Raw genomic sequence first — 22536 nt, 5'->3', positions numbered from 1 at the left:
CAGGGCCTGGGGCTCCCGCGAATGGGGCACAGGGTCCGCCGGGGCCTACTGCGCCCGTCGGCCGGGTCCCCACTCTGAGCCGAGCCAGAGCGCTGGCGAAACGGTTGTCCCCGCGCCGGGGCCGCCCCACGCCAAGTTCTTTTGGCCCTCCGGGGCTTCCTGCCCCCGCCCCAGCCGCTGTCCCCTCCTTCTGGGTGCCCCCCCCACCCGCGGCTCCTTTCTCTGCCTGGCGCTCCGCCTGTAGGTCCTTCTCCATCTCCCCCGCAGCGGCCTGGTGGCACCTGGGAGGTGTCCGGCTTCGAATCCGCATACACCGACACCCACTACGTGCCCAGCTCCCCGGGGTCGGCTCGGAAGGGAATATAGAGCCAGGCACTTGAACAAGCCCTGTTGAGGCGATAGTCTGTCCTCACAGCAAGCCTGTCGGGTGGGTACTGGTGTTAATCTCTGTCATACAAAAGAAAATCCTAGGGCCTAGAGAAGTTAACTTGCCCAGGATTACCCAGCTGGAAAGTGTGAAAAAAGACACACAGTGGCTCCGTGTATTCAAGGACCAAGCAGACAGGTACGCAGGCAATAATCGTGCAAAACAGAAAGGGGTGAGTGCTGGCGCCCAGGTGGAAGCTTGCGGTGGGCTCCTGGGGAAGGAGCGTCAGGGGGCCGCCTGGTACCGCTGTCCACCCCTCCTGGCCTGATGCTCTGCGCCTCTGTGATTTGAGCCCGGCTTTTAGGGAAGGCTAGAATTTCAGGCCCAGCTAGACCTGTGGTGCTTTCAGGGAGGGAAGAGTGTCTGGGCAAAGGCGCAGAGAGACGGGACAGTGCAGGGCGTGTTCAGGAACAGAAGGGAGTCCATGAACCTGGAGAAGATGGTTTTGGTTTGGAGGCAGTGGGAAATGAGTCCGCAGAGAGAGACTAGGAAGGGGCCTGCGTGGCTGGACTTCATCCTGCGGGTGAGGGATCCGGCTCCTCTTACCATCAGCTCCTCTCAAGCAAAGAGTTTCAGCTCCCCTGGCAGGAGTCTAAGGACAGCCCCACATACTCCAGCCACCTGTCAGTAAGAAGCTGGGCTGGAGTGAGCAGCGCACAGTCGCCACCTCCCACCACATAATGTGAAGGCCTTGCACGGGGCTTCCTGGCCCCATCAGAATTGTAAGAAAACCGTGCACCTTGTTGTCCATGAGTAAAAGACTAATATTTTCTTAATAAAGTAGTTTATGCAGAGGTGCCTTTCATGCCACACAAAGACCGTAATAATGCATGTGGAGGATGGGGAGGATTTCAGTGGATGGGGAGCTGGTGACCAGTTGAAAAGAAGCTTCTGGAGTAAACTCTTGGTATCTGGGATCACGTGACAGGGATTGATCTGAGAAAGGAGAGGTGAGGGAAGGAACAGTGGCCTTAGGCGGAGGATGGACTCAAGCCCAGAACCAAGCCGGCCCACCCAGGTGCTGTGGCACCACCTACTCCTTAAGAGCAAGACTCCCACCCGCATTGGGGTTTTCGCCTAGAAGCAGTTCAGCTTGTCCAGAACCTCCCAGCCTTGAAGACCCTTCAGAGTCCTACCTTGTTTGGGTCCTGCTTCCCTCCAAATAGTCTCTTAAGCACTGTCCTAGACAAGTTTTTTTCTGCCTCTGCTCAAACTCTCCTTTTGTCTGTTTTTTGAGGTGTCCGTCCACATTCTAGTTCTCAGTGACTTTCTCTAAGTTAATCCACATTGGTTTCTAGTAGCCACTTACTCATTTTGAAAATAGTCACCGACCTTTTGTTGAGGAATTATTTTGCAGAATGTTGTAAGGAGGCGTTGATCCTCAGGTCCCGATACCAAGAGCGTCTCTCTGCCCTGTAGGTCCCACATTCAGATGTAGGTGGCCCAAACAGTCCAGCTCCCTACCCAAGGCAAAATGTGCCCATTCTTCCTTTTCCCAGCTGCTGGTCACTGATACACCATGTGAACATTTCCAGTGACAGGGAAGCCCCTCATCTCTAATTAAGATGGTTGCTGCCCATATACAAGTCTAACTTTATGGCATATGTCCATTTTCCTCATCAGACTGCAGGGTATGTCACTGTTCCTGGTACAGCTACAAAAATGTCGGAGGCCATCATTTTTACCTTGAGCGGGTGGGACTTGGGAAAGAGAAAGAATCTTGTATGGCTCATGCAGTGTCAAAAAACTCTGGACTGATGGAGATTTGATGTCATGGGGATTTTAGCTTGTGGGGGAGGGGCAGATGGGAAGGTGACAAAATGTGACTATCCTGGGGGAAGAGGAACTGGCCATTATATTTTTATGTTTATTAAAAGGGGACATGAGATGTTTAAAAAAAAAAAAAAAAGAAAGAAAGAAATTGAGCAATACTCTTGTTTGTGCCGTTTCAGTGAACCAGCTGTTTTTTTTGCTGGGTCATCATCAGTAGACAGTTCCTGTGTAATCATGAGGGGAGGTGCAGGCTGGGCTCTAGTAAATCTGCAGTTTACCATTTCTCCACTAAAATGCTCAGCAATGCTAAGTCACTGTTTACACAGCAAAATTGCACTGGGTACCTGCCATGTGTCAAGGACTGTGGTATGAAAAGACGCAATACCACGTTCAGGGAGCCCACAGTAGAGGCGTGGGTAGGAAATTACTGTGTAGGGTGGTAAGCGCCGTGAGAAGGGTCTGCACTGTGCTGCAGAGGCCTGGAGTAAAGGCACCCACCCAGACATAGACCTAACATACCCAAACAGGTGATTGCCAGCCTGAGGTCTGGCATGTGGTACAGGATAGCCCCACTTGTCCACACATATTAGTGAGAGAGGGGCTCAATGAAGTCAGTGGGTGGAAAGAATGATGCCGGTTTCTTTTTTGTTTCTCAAAGATTTCCCCGTGGACGATGGCAGCCACGATTCAGGCCATGGAGAGGAAGATTGAATCGCAGGCTGCTCGCCTGCTTTCCCTAGAAGGTCGAACCGGGATGGCCGAGAAGAAGCTGGCCGATTGTGAGAAGACAGCTGTGGAGTTCGGGAACCAGCTGGAGGGCAAGTGGGCCGTGCTGGGAACCCTGCTGCAGGAGTACGGGCTGCTGCAGAGACGGCTGGAGAATGTGGAGAACCTGCTGCGCAACAGGAACTTCTGGATCCTGCGGCTGCCCCCGGGCAGCAAGGGGGAGTCCCCCAAGGTAGCCCTGGGATTCCTTGGGGTTGGGGAGGTCAAGCGGCCAAACCTGTGAGCGTGTGGGTGAGCGAGTGTGACACTTGTGGTTCTAGGTGCCCGTGACGTTTGATGATGTGGCCGTGTATTTCTCCGAGCAGGAGTGGGGCAAGCTGGAGGACTGGCAGAAGGAGCTCTACAAGCACGTGATGAGGGGCAACTACGAGACACTGGTCTCCCTGGGTAAGACCTGACACTCATTTCTCTGTTAAATGGGATTTTGCAAGTCCTCAAACTTCTCCCTCCACATAGTTGTTTTCATGACAGTAATATGTAAATCACCAAAAACACTGTTGACCTTGCAAGTTGTTATCTGTTGTGAAAGATGAGCCCTGGGTGATGGAGTTAAAAGCTTCCTTCTCCCTGTGTTGAGTTTCCCAGAATGCCAGGCTGGGAAAGGCGGTGGCTTCTCTCCTACGCAGGCCCAGGGTATGGACCTTTCTGTTCTTGCTGACTTGGAGCAGGAAGGCCCCTTCTGCTCTCAGATCCAGTATGTAGTTGACTCACATTAGAGAAAGACTCTTTCTTTCAGTCTTCTCCTACAAACATACGTGGCTCTTATGGCCACGTGCCTCGAGGTCAGTGGAGAACATGGGCAGACGGTGCTGTTTGCAGCAGACATTGTCTTCACGCCTCAGAACTTTGCTTCCCTCAGCCTGTGGGGCTACTGCTGCTCTCCTTGTTTGATCCTGCCCAGGAAGGGCCTGCACTCTGTTTCTTCCTGGGCTGATTTCCTCTTCCCTGTGGTTTCTGTGTGACCCTGGAGCCGAGGGCAGCAAGGCCTGTTAGAGAGGACAGGAGCAGGTGCAGATGTGAGGTTATGTTTTGTCAGCACAAGTGCACTGCTGTTTAACGTGCGTGCTCTGTAGCAGTTTCTTCACCCTGGCACTGCTGACATTTGGGACCAGGTGATTCTGTGTGTCGGGGCCATCCTCTGCCTCATAGGATGTTCAGCAGCATTTCCTGGTCCAATCACCTCTCCCCCAGCCCTGGGCACGACAACCAGAACTGTCTCTAGACTTTGCCAAATGTCCCCTGGGAAGCAAAATTGCCTGCGGTTGGAAGCTCCTGCTCTGTGACAATCAAGAGATTTTGTTTCTAGACCATTGTTGGTTTTCCGGGCTGACTGTCGCCAGCTCTGACTGGAACATGGCAAAAACTAACCTTCTGTCTTTCCTCAGACTACGCCATCTCCAAGCCCGAGGTCCTCTCCCAGATTGAACAAGGGAAGGAGCCCTGCAACTGGCGCCGCCCTGGCCCCAAGATTCCAGATGTTCCTGTGGACCCGAGTCCAGGTAAGGGCTGGGAGAAGGCCAGGGAGGCATCAGGTGATGTACGGGAAACAGAGATGGGAAGGCCAGAAAGTGTGTGATCTTTCCAGGGAGAGCCGAGGAGAAACAGGAAACTTACAGGTTTTATGTCTGAGTTTTTTATAGTTGAGTTTTAATCTCTAACTTATTCAGCTAATGCTCCAGAAATGAACACTTTCTATCAGGTGGCAAACCTAATCTTTGAGGAAGAGACAAACGCAGGGGACAGGATGAGGGGAGGGAGAGGAGGACACTGAGAGGGAGGGCAGGAGCATAGTGGACCCTTGAACAACGCAGGGACCAGGGGCACTAGCCCTGGTCCCACCCAGCCAAAAATCTACGTATAACTTTTGACTCTCCAAAAAGTTTACTAATAGTCTCCTATTGACCAGAAGCCTTATTGATAATACAGTCAATAACACATATTCTGTATGTTCTATGTGTTACAAAGTGTATACTTACAATAAGCTAGGGAAAAGAAAATGTTACTAGGAAAATCATAAGGAAAAGAAAATAGGCTGGGCGTGGTGGCTCACACCTGTAATCCCAGCACTTTAGGACGCCGAGGCAGGCAGATCACGAGGTGAGGAGATCAAGACCATGCTGGCTAACACAGTGAAACCCCGTCTCTACTAAATATACAAAAAATTAGCTGGACGTGGTGGCGGGCTAATCCCAGCTACTCAGGAGGCTGAGGCAGGAGGATCACCTGAACCCGGGAGGCGGAGCTTGCAGTGAGCCGAGATTGTACCACTGCACTCCAGCCTGGGCGACAGAGCAAGACTCTGTCTCAAAAAAAAAAAAAAAAAAGATATTTACTACTCATTAAGTGGAAGTGAGTCATCATAAAGGTCATCCTCATTGTCATCTTCAGATTGAGTAGACTGAAGGAAGAGGAGGGGTTGGTCTTGCTGTCTCAGGCGTGGCAGAGGCAGAAGAAAATCCACTTAGAAGTGGGCCTGCATAGTTCAAACCCATGTTGTTCAAGGTCAGCTGTATATTGACAACAAAATTAATTCAAAGCTTTGCAAAGAGTCAGCCTTGCCTCGAAGAACCAACCTTAATTTAAACCCATAGCAGCTGTAGAACATACACCCATTGGTCAGCCTTGTGGTTCGGTATGATTAGAAGCACACATTTATTTAAGGTGAATCTGGTTACCAGAAATCAGTGTCTCAGATTTCCCTGGAGCCAGTCAGCACCTTTGAAAGTTAAGGAAAGGACAGGTGGACACAGGAGAAAAACCAAATTCCGAAAGTGAAGACCTGCTGGGTCATTTGACCACGGAGACCACATCTCTGCAAGGCTCGACCCCTGATTCCTCCAGGAGACCCGCCCTTGACCGTCCCACCTGCCTTGGTTTTCCCTTTCGCCTGACACTGAGAATGGTGGTATTCTACAGAGGCCCTCCTGTACTGCACTTGTGTGAAATTAAATGCATCCCCCATGTTCGTCATCTCATGTCAGTCAGATTTGCACTTTCCTAAGGGCAGAAGCATGTTCCGAGCTGGGCGCTTTGCCAGTCGTCATCAGGACATTGACAGTTTAGTTCTACAGATGTATTTGGAGAATTTTCTAGGTGTCAAGGACAGTGCTGAACGCTAGAGGACAGAAAGATGGCTGAGAACACATACTATTGGGCTGGAAAAGAGGGTTACAACCCATGCGCATCCAGCTTCCTAGCCTGGGTGGGAGGTTCTGGGTGGGTGGGTTTCGTTGTATTCACACCGTGTGTGGAGGCTTCCCTCACTTCCAGAGCATCATTAAACGAGAATAAAGAGGGTCTTCGAAATATGCTGGTTACTGGTAAGACACTGTAACACTCTCTAGCTGCATCGTTTGATGTTCAGCAGCTCTACCTGAATGGTGGCCTCTACCCACCATTAGACAAGATGAGTAGACACAAACTCCACTGTCCACCTTGAGCCTGTTGGCAGGGATTCTGTGTGGCCTTTCTCTCTCTCCCCTTTGAGAAGCCAGGACTCCCAGCTCATCCCTTGCCACATTTGGCCTTGCCCATCCCTTGTGAGACCTCACCTCCCCTTCTCCTCACCTCCTGCACATCCCTCCACTGAACCTTGTGGGATTCAGGGCTTAGCAGACCACGCAGGTCCTGAGTGCTCCCTGCTCGGACTGAGCTCCAGGAGACTGCAGCCCTCTGAGTGCTTGTCATCCTCTTCCCTGCCTCCCTCTGAGCCCAGGCCCACCGGGGACAGGGTCCTGACCCCTGAGATTGTGCCTCTGCCAGCCTCAATCCCTGTCTGGAGACCCTGCCTTTGGGTCTCAGGCCTTGTCTTTTTGCTGCTTCTGCAGACCTTCCCTCTCTTCTTGTCACTCTTCCTGCCCTCAGTCTTGGCCATGGCAGCCTCCATGCGGATGGTCCTGTGCCCCCTCCACCCATCCCACAGCCATCCGTGACTGTGATGACCGTGACTGCACCACACCCACCATCTCCATCTCCAACACACCACTCCCCAGCCGCCTCCTGCCGTCCCTTCAATTCCCTGTCTGGTGTCCTGATTCCAGCAATTTCCAGTCCTTCAAGACCTGCAAGCCATCAACCCTGCTGCCTTTTCACTGCCCTAGCTCATCCTCATTTCCCTCCATGCCTACCACTGTGGTTCCCCCTTGCACACAGCCTCAGCGCTCTTACCCGTTTTGGTCATTGTATCCACCTGTGAAATCCATTGGTGTTCTGCACCTGCAGCCAAGCAGCTGCGCGTGACTGCAGAGAACCAGGTAAGCTGGCTGCTGATGTCACATGACATTCACGACCAGCAACTTCAGTGGGTGCTCTGCCACACTGTCACACTGTGTCTCCTTAGCCCAGGGGCAAGCAAACTGTGGCTGAGGGCCAAACCTAGCTCATCTGTTTGTGTATGATGCACAACTGAGAATAGTTTTATATTTTAACCCTTTTTTTAAAAATTATAGAGAAACACACCACTCGCACAGCCCTCCCCACGCCATCTTCCTGCACCTGTGCCCCCTTCTCTGCCTTCACTCCTGTGACTGCTAAACTGTCAGCCCTCCAGCCAAAGTTCTCCTTCAATCTGGCGCCAGATCCCACCTCATGCCACCGTCTCAAGAGCAACACATGCAATCATGCCTTGACCTCTACCCCTGCAGCCCCTGTCTGCTTCTCTGTTCCCCTTTGTGGCAGAGCCCCTCGGGGACATCTGCGCTTGCTGTCTCCTGCCCCTTCCCTCCCACTCTGTTACCTCTTCCACCAAAACCTCTCCAACCTTCGTTACCAGGGCCCTCCATGGTGCTGAAAGGTCTGTCTTCTTACTTGGCCTTGTCCCCTCTACTCTGCCATCTAGGCCCATTATCTACTGCTAAGGTTGTCACCAGCCCCTTTCCTCCTGCTCTGATCCCCCAGAGTCTCGTCTCAGCCCAGCAGAGTGATCCCTTTTAGACCCAAGTCGGACGCAAGTCCTGGCTTTCCATCTGACCCGCACCATCGGCTCACCTCCTCCACTTTTCTCTCACTCTGCCCAGCTGCATCATCCACGTTGCTGTCCCCTCTGCCCTGTGCCAAGGCCTTCACAGTGCCCTCTACTGGGAGTGCTCCTTAGGCAGGTCCCACCTGCAGGCCTTTCCTGTCATTGGTACTGCAGCCCCTCCCCACCCAGGACTCCGGGCCTCCTCTCCTGCTTTGGGTCTTCCGTGTCAGACAGCGTCACGTCATATATATGTTTCCTATTTATACATTCATCATATGTCAGGTCTCCATTAGAATGTCAATTTCAAAAGTAGAAAGATTTTTATCTGTTTAATCATTCTAGGAACCTAGAATATTGCCTAGTACAGAGTAGGAATTCAGTAATTCAATAACTATTTGCTGAATGTATGCTGTTTCAAAATTTAAAACGTGTGTGTGTGTGTGAAATAATGTATTTCTGATACCATTTAAATCCCTTTTTAGGTCTCCCAGGCCTCCCTAGGGCAACCCCTTGTTCTGAATTTTCTGTGTTTATTCTTCCTATCCACATTTTAAAACGTCTGCTGTGTACTTTGGTAGCTGTAAACAATATATAGTATGGTTTTTTTGTGTTCTGAAAAATTACATAGATGTTGTTATATTTATCACTCATTATTCTTATTTCAGACGTATCCATGTTGATACATGTAGATCAAGTTCATTCTTTTTAACAGATGGTTAATATTCCAGAAGCAACTATATTGTAATTTATTTTCCATTCCTCCACTGATTGGCACTTAAGCTTTTTCTGATTGTTCACTCTCACAAGCGATACTGTAGTGAGCGTTCTTGCGCCTGTTTCTTTGTGCCCCTGTGGGGATGCTACTCCAGGAAACAGACCCAGCAGTGGCCTCACCATGTCGTAGGCTTGATTTCACCTTTTCTGCTACTGTGTGGCCCTCCCCCGGGTACCCAGTGCCAACAGGTGCTCCTAGAACTTGCTTCCTAACATCTTTGCCCAGTTTCCATAATTACATTTTTGCCAGCCTGATGGGGGTGAGGTGGCCTCTCGTTTCAACTTGTATTTTCCCTACTGTTAGTGAATATGTGCACCCTTTTTATATGATTATTTGGCTGCTTCTCCGGTGAATTGTCTTCTGTTTTTCTGTTGAGATATTCTTCATTTTCTTATTGATTCACGGCTTCTTTGTGTGTGTTCTAGATACGAATCCTTTCTCTTATTTGCATTACAAACATTTTCTCCATGTCAGTGGTAGGTCTTTTAACGCTGTAGTTCTTTCTTGTATGCAAGTTTTCACTGTCGAACCAGAGTCAAACATGTCAGTCTTTTCCTTTATGATCTGTGCTTTTTCTGTAGTAAGAGATCTTTGCTTGCCTCACTCAAGGTCAGAAAGATATTCTCTCTTTTTTTATAAATTTTTAAAAGTTTTGCTTTTCAAATTTAAGTCTTCAATTTATCTAGAATTAAAATATGCGTAGCTTGCAAGGGAGGGTTTCAGTTTTTCCTCCGACATCGATGGTCTGATTTTCCAGCAAAGTTTGCTGAATGTGTTAGCTTTTCTTCACTGATGTGTGATGCGATCTGTCCTGAGGCGCTTTCTGCATGTGCACAAGGCTGTTTCTGGGTGCTTTCTTCTGTGTCATTGGTCTATTTGTCAGTCTCTGCACCAACACCTTGCTCTTTTAGCTTCATAATAAGCCTTGATACCTAGTAGACTAATTCTTCTCTACTTGTTGTTCCAAAAATTGTCTTGGCTATTCTTGGATCTTTATTCTTTTATATGAATTTTGGGATCTGTATGTCAAGTTCCTAAGAAAATCCTGTTGGAAATTTGATTGGAACTGCATTTACTTTACAGTCTAATTTCTGGAGAATCGCTCTCATGACAACATTAGCCTTTCTAATAACTGGAAGACTCATTTATTGAAGGCTTGCTTCTATGTGCTTGAGTAACATTTTACAGTTTTCTCCTAATAGTTGTTTTTCATTATAAATGGGAGTTTTACAGTTTATTACATGTATTAATAGTTATTGCAGGTGTACAGGTATGCTGTTGACTTTCATTTAAAAAAAAATCTTGCTCTCATGTCTAATGGTTTGTTTCTTTATATTGTCTTGCATCTTTTATGTAGATTATTATATCCCCTACAAATCATACAAAGATTGTGTCTGCTTTTTAACTTTTTATAACTTTATTTTTCTTGTTTAGCAGTTTGACTAGGACATTGTTGAATAGCAGCAGTGATAGTGGCATCCACACAGTGATAGTGGCATCCTGTCTGTGGACAAGATATATTTCTAGAGTTTTAGCCTTAAGTATGATTTTTGCCTTTGGCTTTTGAAAATACTGTGGAAGACATTTCTTTCTAACTGGGCTACCCAAAAGTTTTTATTGCAAACAAGTGTTACATTGTATCAGATGCTTTCCTTTTTAAAAATATTGTGTTTTGCTTCTTTAAAAACAGCAGTCCCCAACCTTTTTGGCACCAGAGACCAGTTTTATGGAAGACAATTTTTCCACCGATGGGGGGCCAGGAGGATGGTTTGGGGATGAAACTGTTCCATCTCATAAGAAGGGAGTGTGACCCAGACCCCTCGCATGCACAGTTCACAATAAGAGTTTGCGCTGCTGTGAGACTCTAATGCCACCACTGATCTGACAGGAGGCATAGCTCAGTCGGTAATGCCAGCGATGGAGAGTGGCCGTAAATACAGATGAAGCTTCACTTGCTCGTCTTCCACCCACCCCCTGCTGTGCAGTCCAGGTTCCCCAGGGCATGGGGACCCCTGTTTTACAACATTGTTACTGTGTATTATACATAACAACAAACAAAATATATACAGAACAAAATTCATATGACATTTAGAGATTAGTAGTAAACCCGTATTCGCAACACCCAGCATGAGAGAGAGACCGCAACTTGAACCTCCTGGACCCCCGTCCTTCCCTGATCACACCCCTTCCTTCCTTTTATAGTGTACATAAACTGAAAATTCAGAAATAGAGTCCCTTGCCTTTCTTTACATTTTTATTCTCTCAGTTTGTATCCTAAGTAATACATTTGGTTTTACCTGCTTTTGAACTTTTTTTTTTTTTTGAGGCGGAGTCTCGCTCTGTCGCCCCCCTGGAGTGCAGTGGCCGGATCTCAGCTCACTGCAAGCTCCGCCTCCTGGGTTTACGCCATTCTCCTGCCTCAGCCTCCCGAGTAGCTGGGACTACAGGCGCCCGCCACCTCGCCCGGCTAGTTTTTTTGTATTTTTAGTAGAGACGGGGTTTCATCGTGTTAGCCAGGATGGTCTCGATCTCCTGACCTCGTGATCCGCCCGTCTCGGCCTCCCAAAGTGCTGGGATTACAGGCTTGAGCCACCGCGCCCGGCCTGAACTTTTTATAAATGGAATCATACCACATATGTTTTTCTTTAACCTGGTTTTCTCATTTGCCATTATGTTTTTGAGAGCCATCTATGTTAATGAGCTGTAGCTCATTCATTTTCATGATTTTCAGCACTTTACAGTTTTGTATTTTATGACCATAACACAACGTATTTATTCCTTCTACTGTTGGTGGGTGTTCGTGTTGTTTCTTTCTTTTTTTTTTTTAGCTGTTTTTGCTGTTGTGAACATTCTTATGCATATGTAAAAGTTTCTCTAGGTGTAGATCCAGGAGTGGAACTGCTGGGCCATAGGAAAGAAGAGACACGTGTTCAAACTTTTCCAGGTGATGTCAAGTGGGGATACCGGCTGGTATTCCCAGGAGGGCCTGGGGGTTCCAATCACACCTTATCCTCACCAGCCTGGGAAATGCTGTTTTTATTTCTGCCCATTTGGTATGAGGGAAATGGTTTAAAATTTATGGTTTAAAACTTGGATTTTCCTAATTAATGAGATTGAACATTACATCCTCTATTTGTGAGCTATTTGTCCTTCCTCTTCTGTGAAATGTGTGTTTATGTCTTCTGTGCATTTTTTTAAGTTGTGTTTTGTTGATAGAGTCTTGCTCTGTTGCTCAGGCTAGAGTGCAGTGGTACAATCTTGGCTCACTACAACCTCCGCCTCCCGGGTTCAAGTAATTCTCCTGCCTCAGCCTCCCAAGTAGCTGGGAATACAGGTGGGCATCACCACGCCCAGCTAATTTTTGTATTTTTAGTAGAGACAGTGTTTCACCATGTTGGCCAGACTGGTCTTGAACTCCTGACCTTAAGTGATCTCTGCCTGTCTCGGCCTCCCAAAATGCTGCGATTACAGGCAAGAACCACCGTGCCTGGCCTGTAAATGTTCTTTACGTATTCTAAATATTAATCTTTTTGTCAACTATGTGTGTTGCTGTTATCTTTTCCATTTGTAGTATATTTTAAAGAAGAGATGCTTTTCATTTTAAAGTACTTAGATTTACTAGTCTTTCCTTTATGGTTTATCCTTTTTGTGCCTTAAACAATTAAGAAATGTTTACGTTCTTCAATGCTGTAGCGCACCAGTGCACCTTCTCATATTTCCTACTAAGGGTTTTCAGAGTTCATCTTTCATGTTCGAGTTCTTCATCCTTCAGAAATGGACTTTTGTGGTGCTCTGAGGTGGAGACCCTGCTTCTTTTTCACTGCACTTTGGCTCTTCTTTCCCTTTGCTCTTTCAGATAAACCCTCAAATTGCCTTATCAAGTTCCATGAAAAATTCCAGTTGGGGTTATGGTTGCAATTGCATTCCATCTATTAACATTTTGGAGAGAATTGACACTTTTACTATATTCAGTCATGTTACCTGTGAATGCCCTAAGTCTCTCCATTTGGTTTGTCTATAATGTCGCAATGAAGTTTTATATTTATATTAAAGTCTTGGACATATTTTATTAGATATATATTCCTAGGTTCTTTTTTTTTTAAAAAAAAATCACTTTTGTCGGTGCTATCTTTTTTTTAAATTGTATTTTCTGTTTGTTGCTGTTGGGGACTTGAGGGCAGAGAATACCCCTCTCTAAATGCTTTTTCTCCCGTCACAAGAGCTCATTCAAATGTCTCTGCCCTTTATGCAGAATTATGCCTTGAATTATCAGTAATAAAAATAGCTTAGCCTCACCTGTCTTCCTCTTTTTGTTTTGTTTCTGTGTTTGTTAAGACCCTTGATAAGGAAGAAAAATTGTAATTGATAGGCTTTCTCAAAAACCTCACAGTATTAATATATAAAAATGTAATTGTCTTTCATTTATTTAACGATCTAGGAACCCTACTAAAATTTTCATTAATGCTAATAACCTTTCTATTGTCTAATCATTCTCAGATTTTCTGAAAAGTTAATCATATCTATGAGTAATAATTTCTTTTTAAATATTTATGGGTTTTTTTTTCTTGTTTTATTGTGTTGACTGAGAACTCCCAGAAAATCCTTAAATAGAAATGATGATACCAGGTATCCTATTGGTTCATTATTTTAAAGAGAACACTTTTTAACTTTTCACATTGAGTATAATATTTGCTAAAGATTTTGTTTACAAATATCCTTTATCTGGCTAAAGAAGTTTCCTTTGTCTGTGGTTGGCTAGGTGTTTCTAACAGTAATGACTTGAATTTTATATAATTTCTTTTGGTATCCATTGAGATGATTATGTGTTTTTTTTCCTTAACCTGATAGTAAGGCAAATTATGTTACTTTCTAATGTTGAAACAACCTTGCAGTCTTGGAATAAACCTAACTTTGTCATGATCCTTTATGTACGTTGCTGTATGCTAATTATTTTGTTTAGGATTTTTGAATCTTTGTTCATGGATGAGATGGGCTTGTAATTTCCTCAGACCGTCTTTGTCTGGTTTTGGTATTAAAAATATGAGCTATGATGTATTCATTCTGTTTTTAAATTTCAGAGAGTTTTTGTAATGTTGGAATTATCTATTCCTTGAATGTTTAGTAGAAAACACCGGTGGGGCCATCTGAGCCTGAAGTTTTCTTGGTGGGGAAGATTTTTTACTACCAATTTAATTTATTTTAGTTATAGCACTATTCGGGTTTTCTATTTCTTCTTTAGTTTTGGCAGGTTGAAATTTTTCTAGGAATTTGTCAGTTTCCCCAGAATTTTCAAATTACTTGGAATAACATAATATCCTCTATATCTTTTAAATCTCTGCTACATTTATCATTATGTTCCCTTTTTCATTCTTCCAACTGGTTATTGGTGCTGTCTCTCCCATTCTCTTGATAATCTTGCTAGAGGTGAATTGGTTTAATAGTCTCTTCAAAGAACCAACTTTAACTATATTCTATCTTTGTCTTCCCTTTTATTAGTTTATGATACTCTTATATGTATTATCTCCTTCTACGTTTGAAAAGGTTTTTAAATGTTATTTATTTTCTAATGTCTTGCATTGACTGCTTAACCCATTAATTTTTGACCCGTGTTTTGTTTTTGTTTTTTTTTTTTTTACACGATGTCTCGCTCTGTCGCCAGGCTTACAGTGGCATGATCTTGGGTCACTGCAATCTCCACTTCCCGGGTTTGAGCCATTCTCCTACCTCAGCCTCCTGAGTAGCTGGGACTACAGGCACGAGCCACCACACCCAGCTAATTTTTGTATTTTTAGTAAAGACGGGGTTTCACCATGTTGGCCAGGATGGTCTCAATCTCCTGACCTCGTGATCTGCCACAGCCTCCCAAAGTGCTGGGATTATAGGCTTGAGCCACTGCTCCCGGCCCCTGTGTTTTCTTTTTTAATATAAACATACAAGGCTATAAAATTTCCTCTGAGTACCATTGTAGCTGTGGCCTATACATTTTGATAGATAATATTTTCATTAATATTGGGTTCCAGATATCTTCTAATTTTCATTGCTATTTTTTTCTTAGACTCAGATTATTTAGAAAGCAATATATTTTAAAATTTTAGTATGTATGGGAGTTATTGATTTCAAACTTAATTATGTTGTAGCTAGAAAATGCAGTGTGTAAAATACTAGTCATTTAAATTTTGCTGAAGTCTGTTTCATGACCTAGAAAGTGTTCATTTTTCCTTAATGCTCTGTGTAGCTTAAAAAGCTTGTGTTTTCTGTGTTTGGAATCTATTTTGGTTCCTTTGATCAGGTTTATTGGTAGAGTTGGTCAAATTTTATGTAACCTTTAGTTAGCTAGATTTATCAATTACAGAGATACATCAAAATTCCCCACTGCAAGGATGGATTTGCTCATTTCTCCCTAGAGTTTTATCACTTTTGCTTTATTATTTTGAAGCTGTATTATAAGCTTAAAAAATTAGAGTTATTGAGTAGGCGCGGTGGCTCGCGCCTGTAATCCTAGCGCTTTGGGAGGCTGAGACGGGTGGATCACCTCAGGTCAGGAGTTTGAGGCCAGCCTGGCCAACATGGCGAAACCCCATCTCTACTAAAGATACAAAAAATAGCTAGGCATGGTAGCACACATCTGTAATCCCAGTTACTCGGGAAGCTGAGGCAGGAGAATCACTTTAACCCGGGAAGTGGAGGTTGTAGTGAGCCGAGATTGCACCGTTACGGTCCAGCCAGTGTGACAGCAAGACTCCATCTCAAATAAAAAAACTTCAGAATTATTTTATCTTCCTGGTTAGTTTACTATTATGCAGTAATTCTTTTTATTTCTATGAATATTTTTACTTTTAAAGTTTATTTCATGTGATATGGTATAGCTAAATCATTTCTTTACATTGTTCTGGCTTAGTACATCTTTCATTCTTTTACGTTGCTTTCTGCGTCCTTCTGTTTAGGTATGTCTCTTGTAAACAGCAGATAGCTGGGGGATTTGTTTGGTTTTAGTCTGATAATCTTTACCTTTACCTTTTAAATATTCAAACAGTAACCACTATCCACATGTAGCTACTGAGCACTTGGAATGTGTTATAAGGATAAAATACATACCACATTTCAAAAACCATGAACAAAAACAAGCCATGTGTACAAAACATGTGTGTATAAAATAACATAAATCATTTTATATTGATTTTGAAATAACATTTTCAATATCTTGGGCTAAATAAAATATACTGTTAAAATGTATTTCACCTGTTCTTACTTTTTTAACATGACTACCAGAATACTTAAAATTAGATATGTGGTTCACATTCTTTTTTCTTCTTAGCTCTAGTCTAGACCATTTACATTGATTATGGTTATTAGTTTATTTGGATTATTTTCTACCATCTTAAACTGTGCGTTAATCTTTAGTTCTGCCTTTTCTGTATTTTTCCTGCCCCTCCTTTGGGAATTATTCATTTAGGTTTTTCCTTTTCAAACTTTTGTTATTTTTAATTAATTTGACAGTTAATGTATTCTATTTCTATTGTTATAGAGGAGTCTTTAGAAATTTTTTCTTCCTTTAGAAGTTATTTTTTGTGGGTCTGATGGTAATGAACCCTCACTATGTGTGTGTATATGAGTTTATATATGTTCATATGTGTGAAAATATCTTTATTCCATCCCTATACAGTGAGTCCTCTGTATTTATGTGTTCCACATTTGTGGATTCAAGTAACTGCACATTTGAAATATTCAGGAAAAAAGGTGTCTACTAAACATATACAGACGTTTTTCTTGTCATTATTCTCTGAACAATACAGAGTAATAACTATCTACATAGCATTTATACCATATTAGGTATTATAAGTAATCTAGAGGTAATTTAAAGTATACAGGAGGATGTGTGTGGGTTATATGCAAATACTATACCAGTTTATATAAGAGACTTGAGCATTGTGGATTTTGGTATCCATGGTGTGCCCTAGAACCAATCCCCCACTGACACCAAGGGACAACTGTAGTGGAAAGACATAATTTTAGCTTGAGTGTTATTTTCTCTTAGCTTTTGGAGATAATTTGCCCCTTTTTTCTGGGCTTTTGTTGTTGTTATTGAGAATCTGCCACCAGTCTAATCAGGATTCCTTTGTGGATGATCTGCATTTTTTCTTTCCCTGCTTTTAGGTCTCTTGTCTTGGTGTTCTGCAGTTTTACTACAATGTGTCTAGATGTGGGTTTATTTTCTTTTATCCTGCTGTAATCACTAAAATGTTTCACCAATTTGGGAAAATGTGTTATCTTCCCTCTTTGAATTTTGCCTTGCCCCCTTTCTCTCTAACCTTTTATTCTGGAACTTTTTCATATTATCCTTTAAAACTTCAAACCCCTCTTTATATTTTCAGCTCAGTCTCTATGTTGAGGTTGGAATAATTGTTTTTTTGTTTTTTTTTGTTTTGAGATGGAGTCTTGCTCTGTCAACCAGGCTGGAGTGCAGTGGTGCGACTTGGCTCACGGCAAGCTCCGCCTCCCGGGTTCCCGCCATTCTCCTGCCTCAGCCTCCCAAGTAGCTGGGACTACAGGCGCCCGCCGCCATGCCCGGCTAATTTTTTGCATTTTTAGTAGAGACGGGGTTTCGCCATGTTAGCCAGGATGGTCTCGATCTCCTGACCTCATGATCCGCCCGCCTCGGCCTCCCAAAGTGCTGGGATTACAGGCGTGAGCCACCGTGCCCGGCCAGTTATTTTTTCTTACCACTCTAACGTTATATTTGATTCTTTTTCAAAATTTGGTCAGTTTTGATAGTCTTGTTTCCTCATACTTTCACTCTCCTTTTTTATTTCTGTAAATAATCTCATTGATTATTTGAAAGCTATGTTTAAAATGCTTTCCTCCTGAGAATGTGTATGTGTTCCTCGGCTAGTCATCTGATGCCAGTGCAGACTTAGGACCACTTCAAGCTACAGTCTTGACCTGGAAGTTTTTGGACCACAGTGGCCCTCCTGAGTAGCTAGGACCACAGGGGATGCCACCATGCCTGGCTAACTTTTTTTAAAAAACTTTTTTTTTCCCCTCTGTGGAGACAGGGTCTTCTATGTTGCCTAGGCTGGCTTTTTTTGTTTGTTTATTTGAGACAGGGTCTCACCCTGTCACCAGCCTGAAGTGTAGTGGCGCAAACATGGCTCACTGCAGCCTCAAACTCCTGGGCTCAAGAGCTCCTCCCACCTCGGCCTCCCAGAGTGCTGAGATTACAGATGTGAGCCACTGTACCCAGCCTACTCAGCAATTTTAGATATTCCACATTGGGAGGAATTTCTGTTTCTTTGCACATCTAGCCAGCCATATGTCAGAAATAAAAGAGCTAAATGTTGTTTTTACATCTGTTGAGATGATTATTGTTTTTGCTATTAATCTTAACTTTGTTCATTATATTTTCTAGTATTATCCCTGAGCTCTCAGAATAAACCCAATGTGTTCTTAATATATTATGTCTTTTTCTTTTTTGAAAATATATTGCTGGGTTTGATTTGTAATTCTTTCATTTAGAATCTTTACATATCTGTTCATATATGAGATTATTTTTTAAATTTGTTCATATACGACCCCTCTAGTTTGTGCAACAAAAATTGTCTTAGCCTCATAAAATGAGTTGACAGATGTTTTCTCTCAACATTTGAAGATATTCCATGATCTTCTGATATCCTAGTTGCTGAAGAAAATCTACTCTTAGTCTGAATATCATTATTGTCTCTTGGGTACCTTTTAAGATTTTTCTCTTTGTCTTTCCTATGGTTCCATTTCACATGAATGTTGTCTAGGTTTGTTTGTTTGTTTGTTTTATTACCTACTTGGGAATTGGTCTGTTCCTTCAAACTGTGGACTTACAATGCCGTCAGTTTTGGAAATTTCTCAACCATTATTTCTTTACCTATTGCCATTACTCTTTTCTCCATTTTCTTCTTCTGGGATTTCTACCAGCATGTGTTGGAATTTCTCATTCTATCCTCCATGTCTCTTTAACTTTTTCATATTTTTCATTCTTTATCTCTCAATGTTGTACTTTGGATTATTTCCCTGGGTCTCTCTCCCAAGTCACTAATATTCTCTCTAGCTGTGTTCAGTCTGTTGTTGTTGAGCCAGAGCCATCCATTTGAGTTTTTCATTTCCATAACTGCCTCTGTCATTTCTGGAATGTTGAGTTCTTTTTCAAATCTACCTTTTTCAAAATAATTTACTATTCTTGCCTTAAAGATTCTGTTCTTTATCTCTTTGATGATCTTAGACATACTTAGGTTACTGTATCATTCAGCCTCTCCTTTTTTTCTGTAGTTCTTGGGAGTGAACTCTGCCATGACTATCATGGCCATTTGGCACCTCTTCTGTTTTGTAAGTTTTAGTTTTTCTTCTGGTTTTAGTTTTCCCTTAGGAGCCCCCTGTGGACTGCATTGTGTGGGTGCCCCTCTGAGGCAGATCTGCATTTGCCCATGCTGGGGCCTCCTAAGTTGCCATGGCTCTCAGCCAGTTTTTCTGTGAATTTCTCAGTTTATGGTGTCTGCCCGTGTGGGTAGTGTGAATTCTGTGTGGACATGGGATTCCAAGTTTTTATGCGTTTCTTTCCCACACATAGCCCTGGACAAGTAGGCTGCTTCCTGGTGGCTCCCGCAGGCAGATGGAGTTTTCCTAGTCCCCATCTCACAGACAGGCCACAGCCTATGGCTCCTGGCTTCAGGCAGGTGGCTCGGCCACACTCCCAGCCTCACATGGACATGAAAGCCCAGCCCCTAAGGCCTGTATCCTATTCCAACAACTCTAGGTCGCTTGCCTTCCACTGTAACTCTTGATTGGACTTTGTGTGTTCTCTGTCATTCTTACCTCTGGGATCTTTTCTTTTGCACTCACTTAAATATATGAGGGGGGTAAGGTTTTGGGGGGACTTGGGGTTCACTTTTGTCCAGGATTTCTGTGTTTCAAGTGAGGGCAGGCCATCCCCAGGGCAACTCAGTCTCCCCCTGGACTGGCAGCCTAGCCCTGAGAATGTGCTTGTGTATTCTTCCCCTCCCCCACCTCACCCTTTCCTGCCCTACCCGCATTCCCAATACCATGTGACCTGAGGCTCTGCCCTAGGTCCCCATCCTATTTGCTGCTGCCTCCCTTCCCACCAGGCTCTTTTGCTGTTGGACCCTTGTAAGGCCCCTGCGTCTACCTTTCCAGCTAGGTGCGTGTCTGCCCCAGACCTCTTGGGGCCATGATGCTGTATCCTCACACTCGCTCCCTTTCCTAGGCTCGGGCCCCCCAGTTCCCGCCCCAGACCTCTTGATGCAGATCAAGCAGGAGGGTGAGCTCCAGCTCCAGGAGCAGCAGGCCCTGGGGGTGGAGGCATGGGCAGCCGGGCAGCCAGATATCGGGGAGGAGCCCTGGGGCCTCAGCCAGCTGGATTCCGGAGCAGGAGACATCTCCACGGACGCCACCTCTAGTAAGTGGCTGAGACGGGGACATAAGGAATGAGTTTCAGGGATCACGGGAGGGACAGGGGAGGGCTCATGGCCGCATGGGGGAGCTGTGGGCCCTCAACACTTCCGACCTGACAACTTTAGAAATTTTCCCATCTTAAGGTGGGACTGTACTAAAGGACTCGTCTCGAGCTTCTCTCGGGTTGCAGATGCTGTTCCTGGGCGTCTCTCTGGCCCTGTTCCAGTGGCCCCTGCATAACTGTGCGGCCGCTCCTCTTGCCCCATCTTTGGGCAAGTCACTGGCTGCCTCTATTCAAGACGGGCCCATGTGAAACACAGCAGTGATGTCTGAGCTTCCCACTGCCTCAGAGTGGGGGACAAAAGAACTGGGATCAGAGAGGCTAGGTCCTCGTGCTCACTCAGAAAAGCCCCCAGTGGGGAGGACCTCAGAGCTTAGCCTGCTCTCCTCCCCAGCAGTCTTCTGTCCTCCCCATCCCTCCCCTAACCCACAGGCTCTGTTCTCCCCTTACTGCAGGTGTCCATTCCAACTTTTCCACCACCATCCCACCCACCTCCTGGCAGGCGGATCTCCCTCCTCACCATCCCTCTTCAGCATGCTCGGACGGGACCCTGAAGCTCAACACAGCAGCCTCCACAGAAGGTACGGGTGGCAACAGGAGGAAGGGAAGGGCCATGCTTGCCTGTGGGGAGTACCTCCGTCCAGGCGTCCCATTTTCATTGGTGAACTGCTCTGACCTTCCAGCCAATAGACATTAGGGTGTCTGCACTCTTATGACCCTTTGCACATTCTGTTCTTTATCTCCTTCCCAAATCTTAGGCGTCCGCAGCCCTTCTTGAGGACATCCATGTTTCAGTCTGTTGCTTTTTCATATGGTGTTAAGTGGTGTATTCTAATAAGCTGATCGATTGAAGGATATACCTCCTCCCCAGGCTTAAGCAACTGTGGCTTCTCTCTGGCATGGAAGAAAACAAAACTGAACTGAAACCACTTCTTAGATATTGGTACTACCAAAGACAGGTGTCTGAAAGCCGATTTCAGAAGAACTGCCACCAAATTTATCTGTTAGCTTTCTGTTTACTTGTTTGAAAGCCCAGTCACCTGTTACTTTAATAACGTCATATTTTAGCACCCAAAACACGTGCTAATAGCTAAGATCCCTGGTGTGAAACCTCAGAATGTGAAGTTCAAGTACACTTATATAAAATCAAAGACATTCTTACTCACTAATGTTTTTATCATTAGCTAGTGGGTCCATTTATTGAATGCTGCTGCATGTCAAATAGCTCACTAAGGCACTTTCAGACATGTCTGGTTTAATCCTCACACCTGTGAAGTGGGCATTCACAGATGAGCTGTGGGTTAGGAACTGCCTGCAGCCCACAGCTGGTGTGTGGCGGAGCTGTCTGAACCCCCATTCCCTGCACTGCGGTGGGGCACACTACCTGCAGCAGTCCGAATTCCTTTCTGAGGATCAATTCATGCTCAGCCTTAACAACCACACTGAAAAATGGAACCTGGGGAGCAGATATGGTGGCTTTTCCTGTGGTGAAGGTGCCAGAACACTGGTGTCCTCGGGTGGGAGGCAGCCTCACAACCACTAGGCTGCTCTGCTGAGCTGCCCTCTGGGCTCAGCCACAAGGGCCTTGGTGGAGTTCGTGTGGCCAAGCAGCTGCTGAGCAGGTGATGGTGGCAGATTGTGGCTCGCTCAGCAGGTAAGGGACAGGTCAGTATCTGTCTTTTTGTCTTTCTCAGCAGATGTAAAAATTGTCATAAAAACAGAAGTCCAGGAAGAGGAGGTGGTGGCCACACCTGTACATCCTACTGACCTAGAGGCTCACGGGACCCTGTTTGGACCAGGCCAAGCCACACGGTTTTTCCCTAGTCCTGCCCAGGAAGGAGCCTGGGAAAGCCAGGGCAGCTCCTTCCCCAGCCAGGACCCTGTGCTGGGGCTACGAGAGCCCGCCCGGCCTGAGAGGGACATGAGTGAGCTCAGCCCTGCTGTGGCCCAGGAGGAGACCCCTCCTGGGGACTGGCTCTTCGGGGGGGTCCGGTGGGGCTGGAATTTCCGGTGTAAACCGCCAGTGGGCCTGAACCCCCGGACGGGGCCGGAGGGGCTTCCTTACTCCTCCCCAGATAACGGAGAGGCCGTCTTGGACCCCAGCCAGGCCCCGAGGCCCTTCAACGAACCCTGTAAATACCCTGGCCGGACCAAAGGCTTTGGCCACAAGCCAGGGCTGAAGAAGCACCCCGCGGCGCCCCCCGGGGGCCGGCCCTTCACCTGTGCCACGTGTGGGAAGAGCTTCCAGCTGCAGGTCAGCCTGAGCGCGCACCAGCGCAGCTGTGGGTTGCCCGACGGGTCGGGCCCTGGCACAGGCA

At 45.5% G+C, this 22536-nt stretch overlaps 1 protein-coding gene across 1 annotated transcript in view; it reads left to right on the top strand.

Annotated features, from left to right (window-relative positions):
• The window catches only part of ZNF746 (zinc finger protein 746), a 147641-nt gene that overhangs the window by 122934 nt on the left and 2171 nt on the right, over positions 1-22536 (top strand). Inside the window, exons 2-7 of the mRNA XM_011941585.1 lie at positions 2859-3158; positions 3247-3373; positions 4372-4485; positions 19970-20161; positions 20674-20799; positions 21916-22529. Of these exons, the coding sequence (XP_011796975.1) occupies positions 2859-3158; positions 3247-3373; positions 4372-4485; positions 19970-20161; positions 20674-20799; positions 21916-22529 (1473 nt within the window). The remainder of the gene's footprint in view (positions 1-2858; positions 3159-3246; positions 3374-4371; positions 4486-19969; positions 20162-20673; positions 20800-21915; positions 22530-22536) is intronic.

This window comes from Colobus angolensis, unplaced genomic scaffold (assembly GCF_000951035.1).
Source record: "Colobus angolensis palliatus isolate OR3802 unplaced genomic scaffold, Cang.pa_1.0 Scaffold2, whole genome shotgun sequence".
Taxonomy (NCBI): Eukaryota; Metazoa; Chordata; class Mammalia; order Primates; family Cercopithecidae; genus Colobus; species Colobus angolensis.
This window is presented reverse-complemented; position numbering and strand designations above follow the sequence as displayed.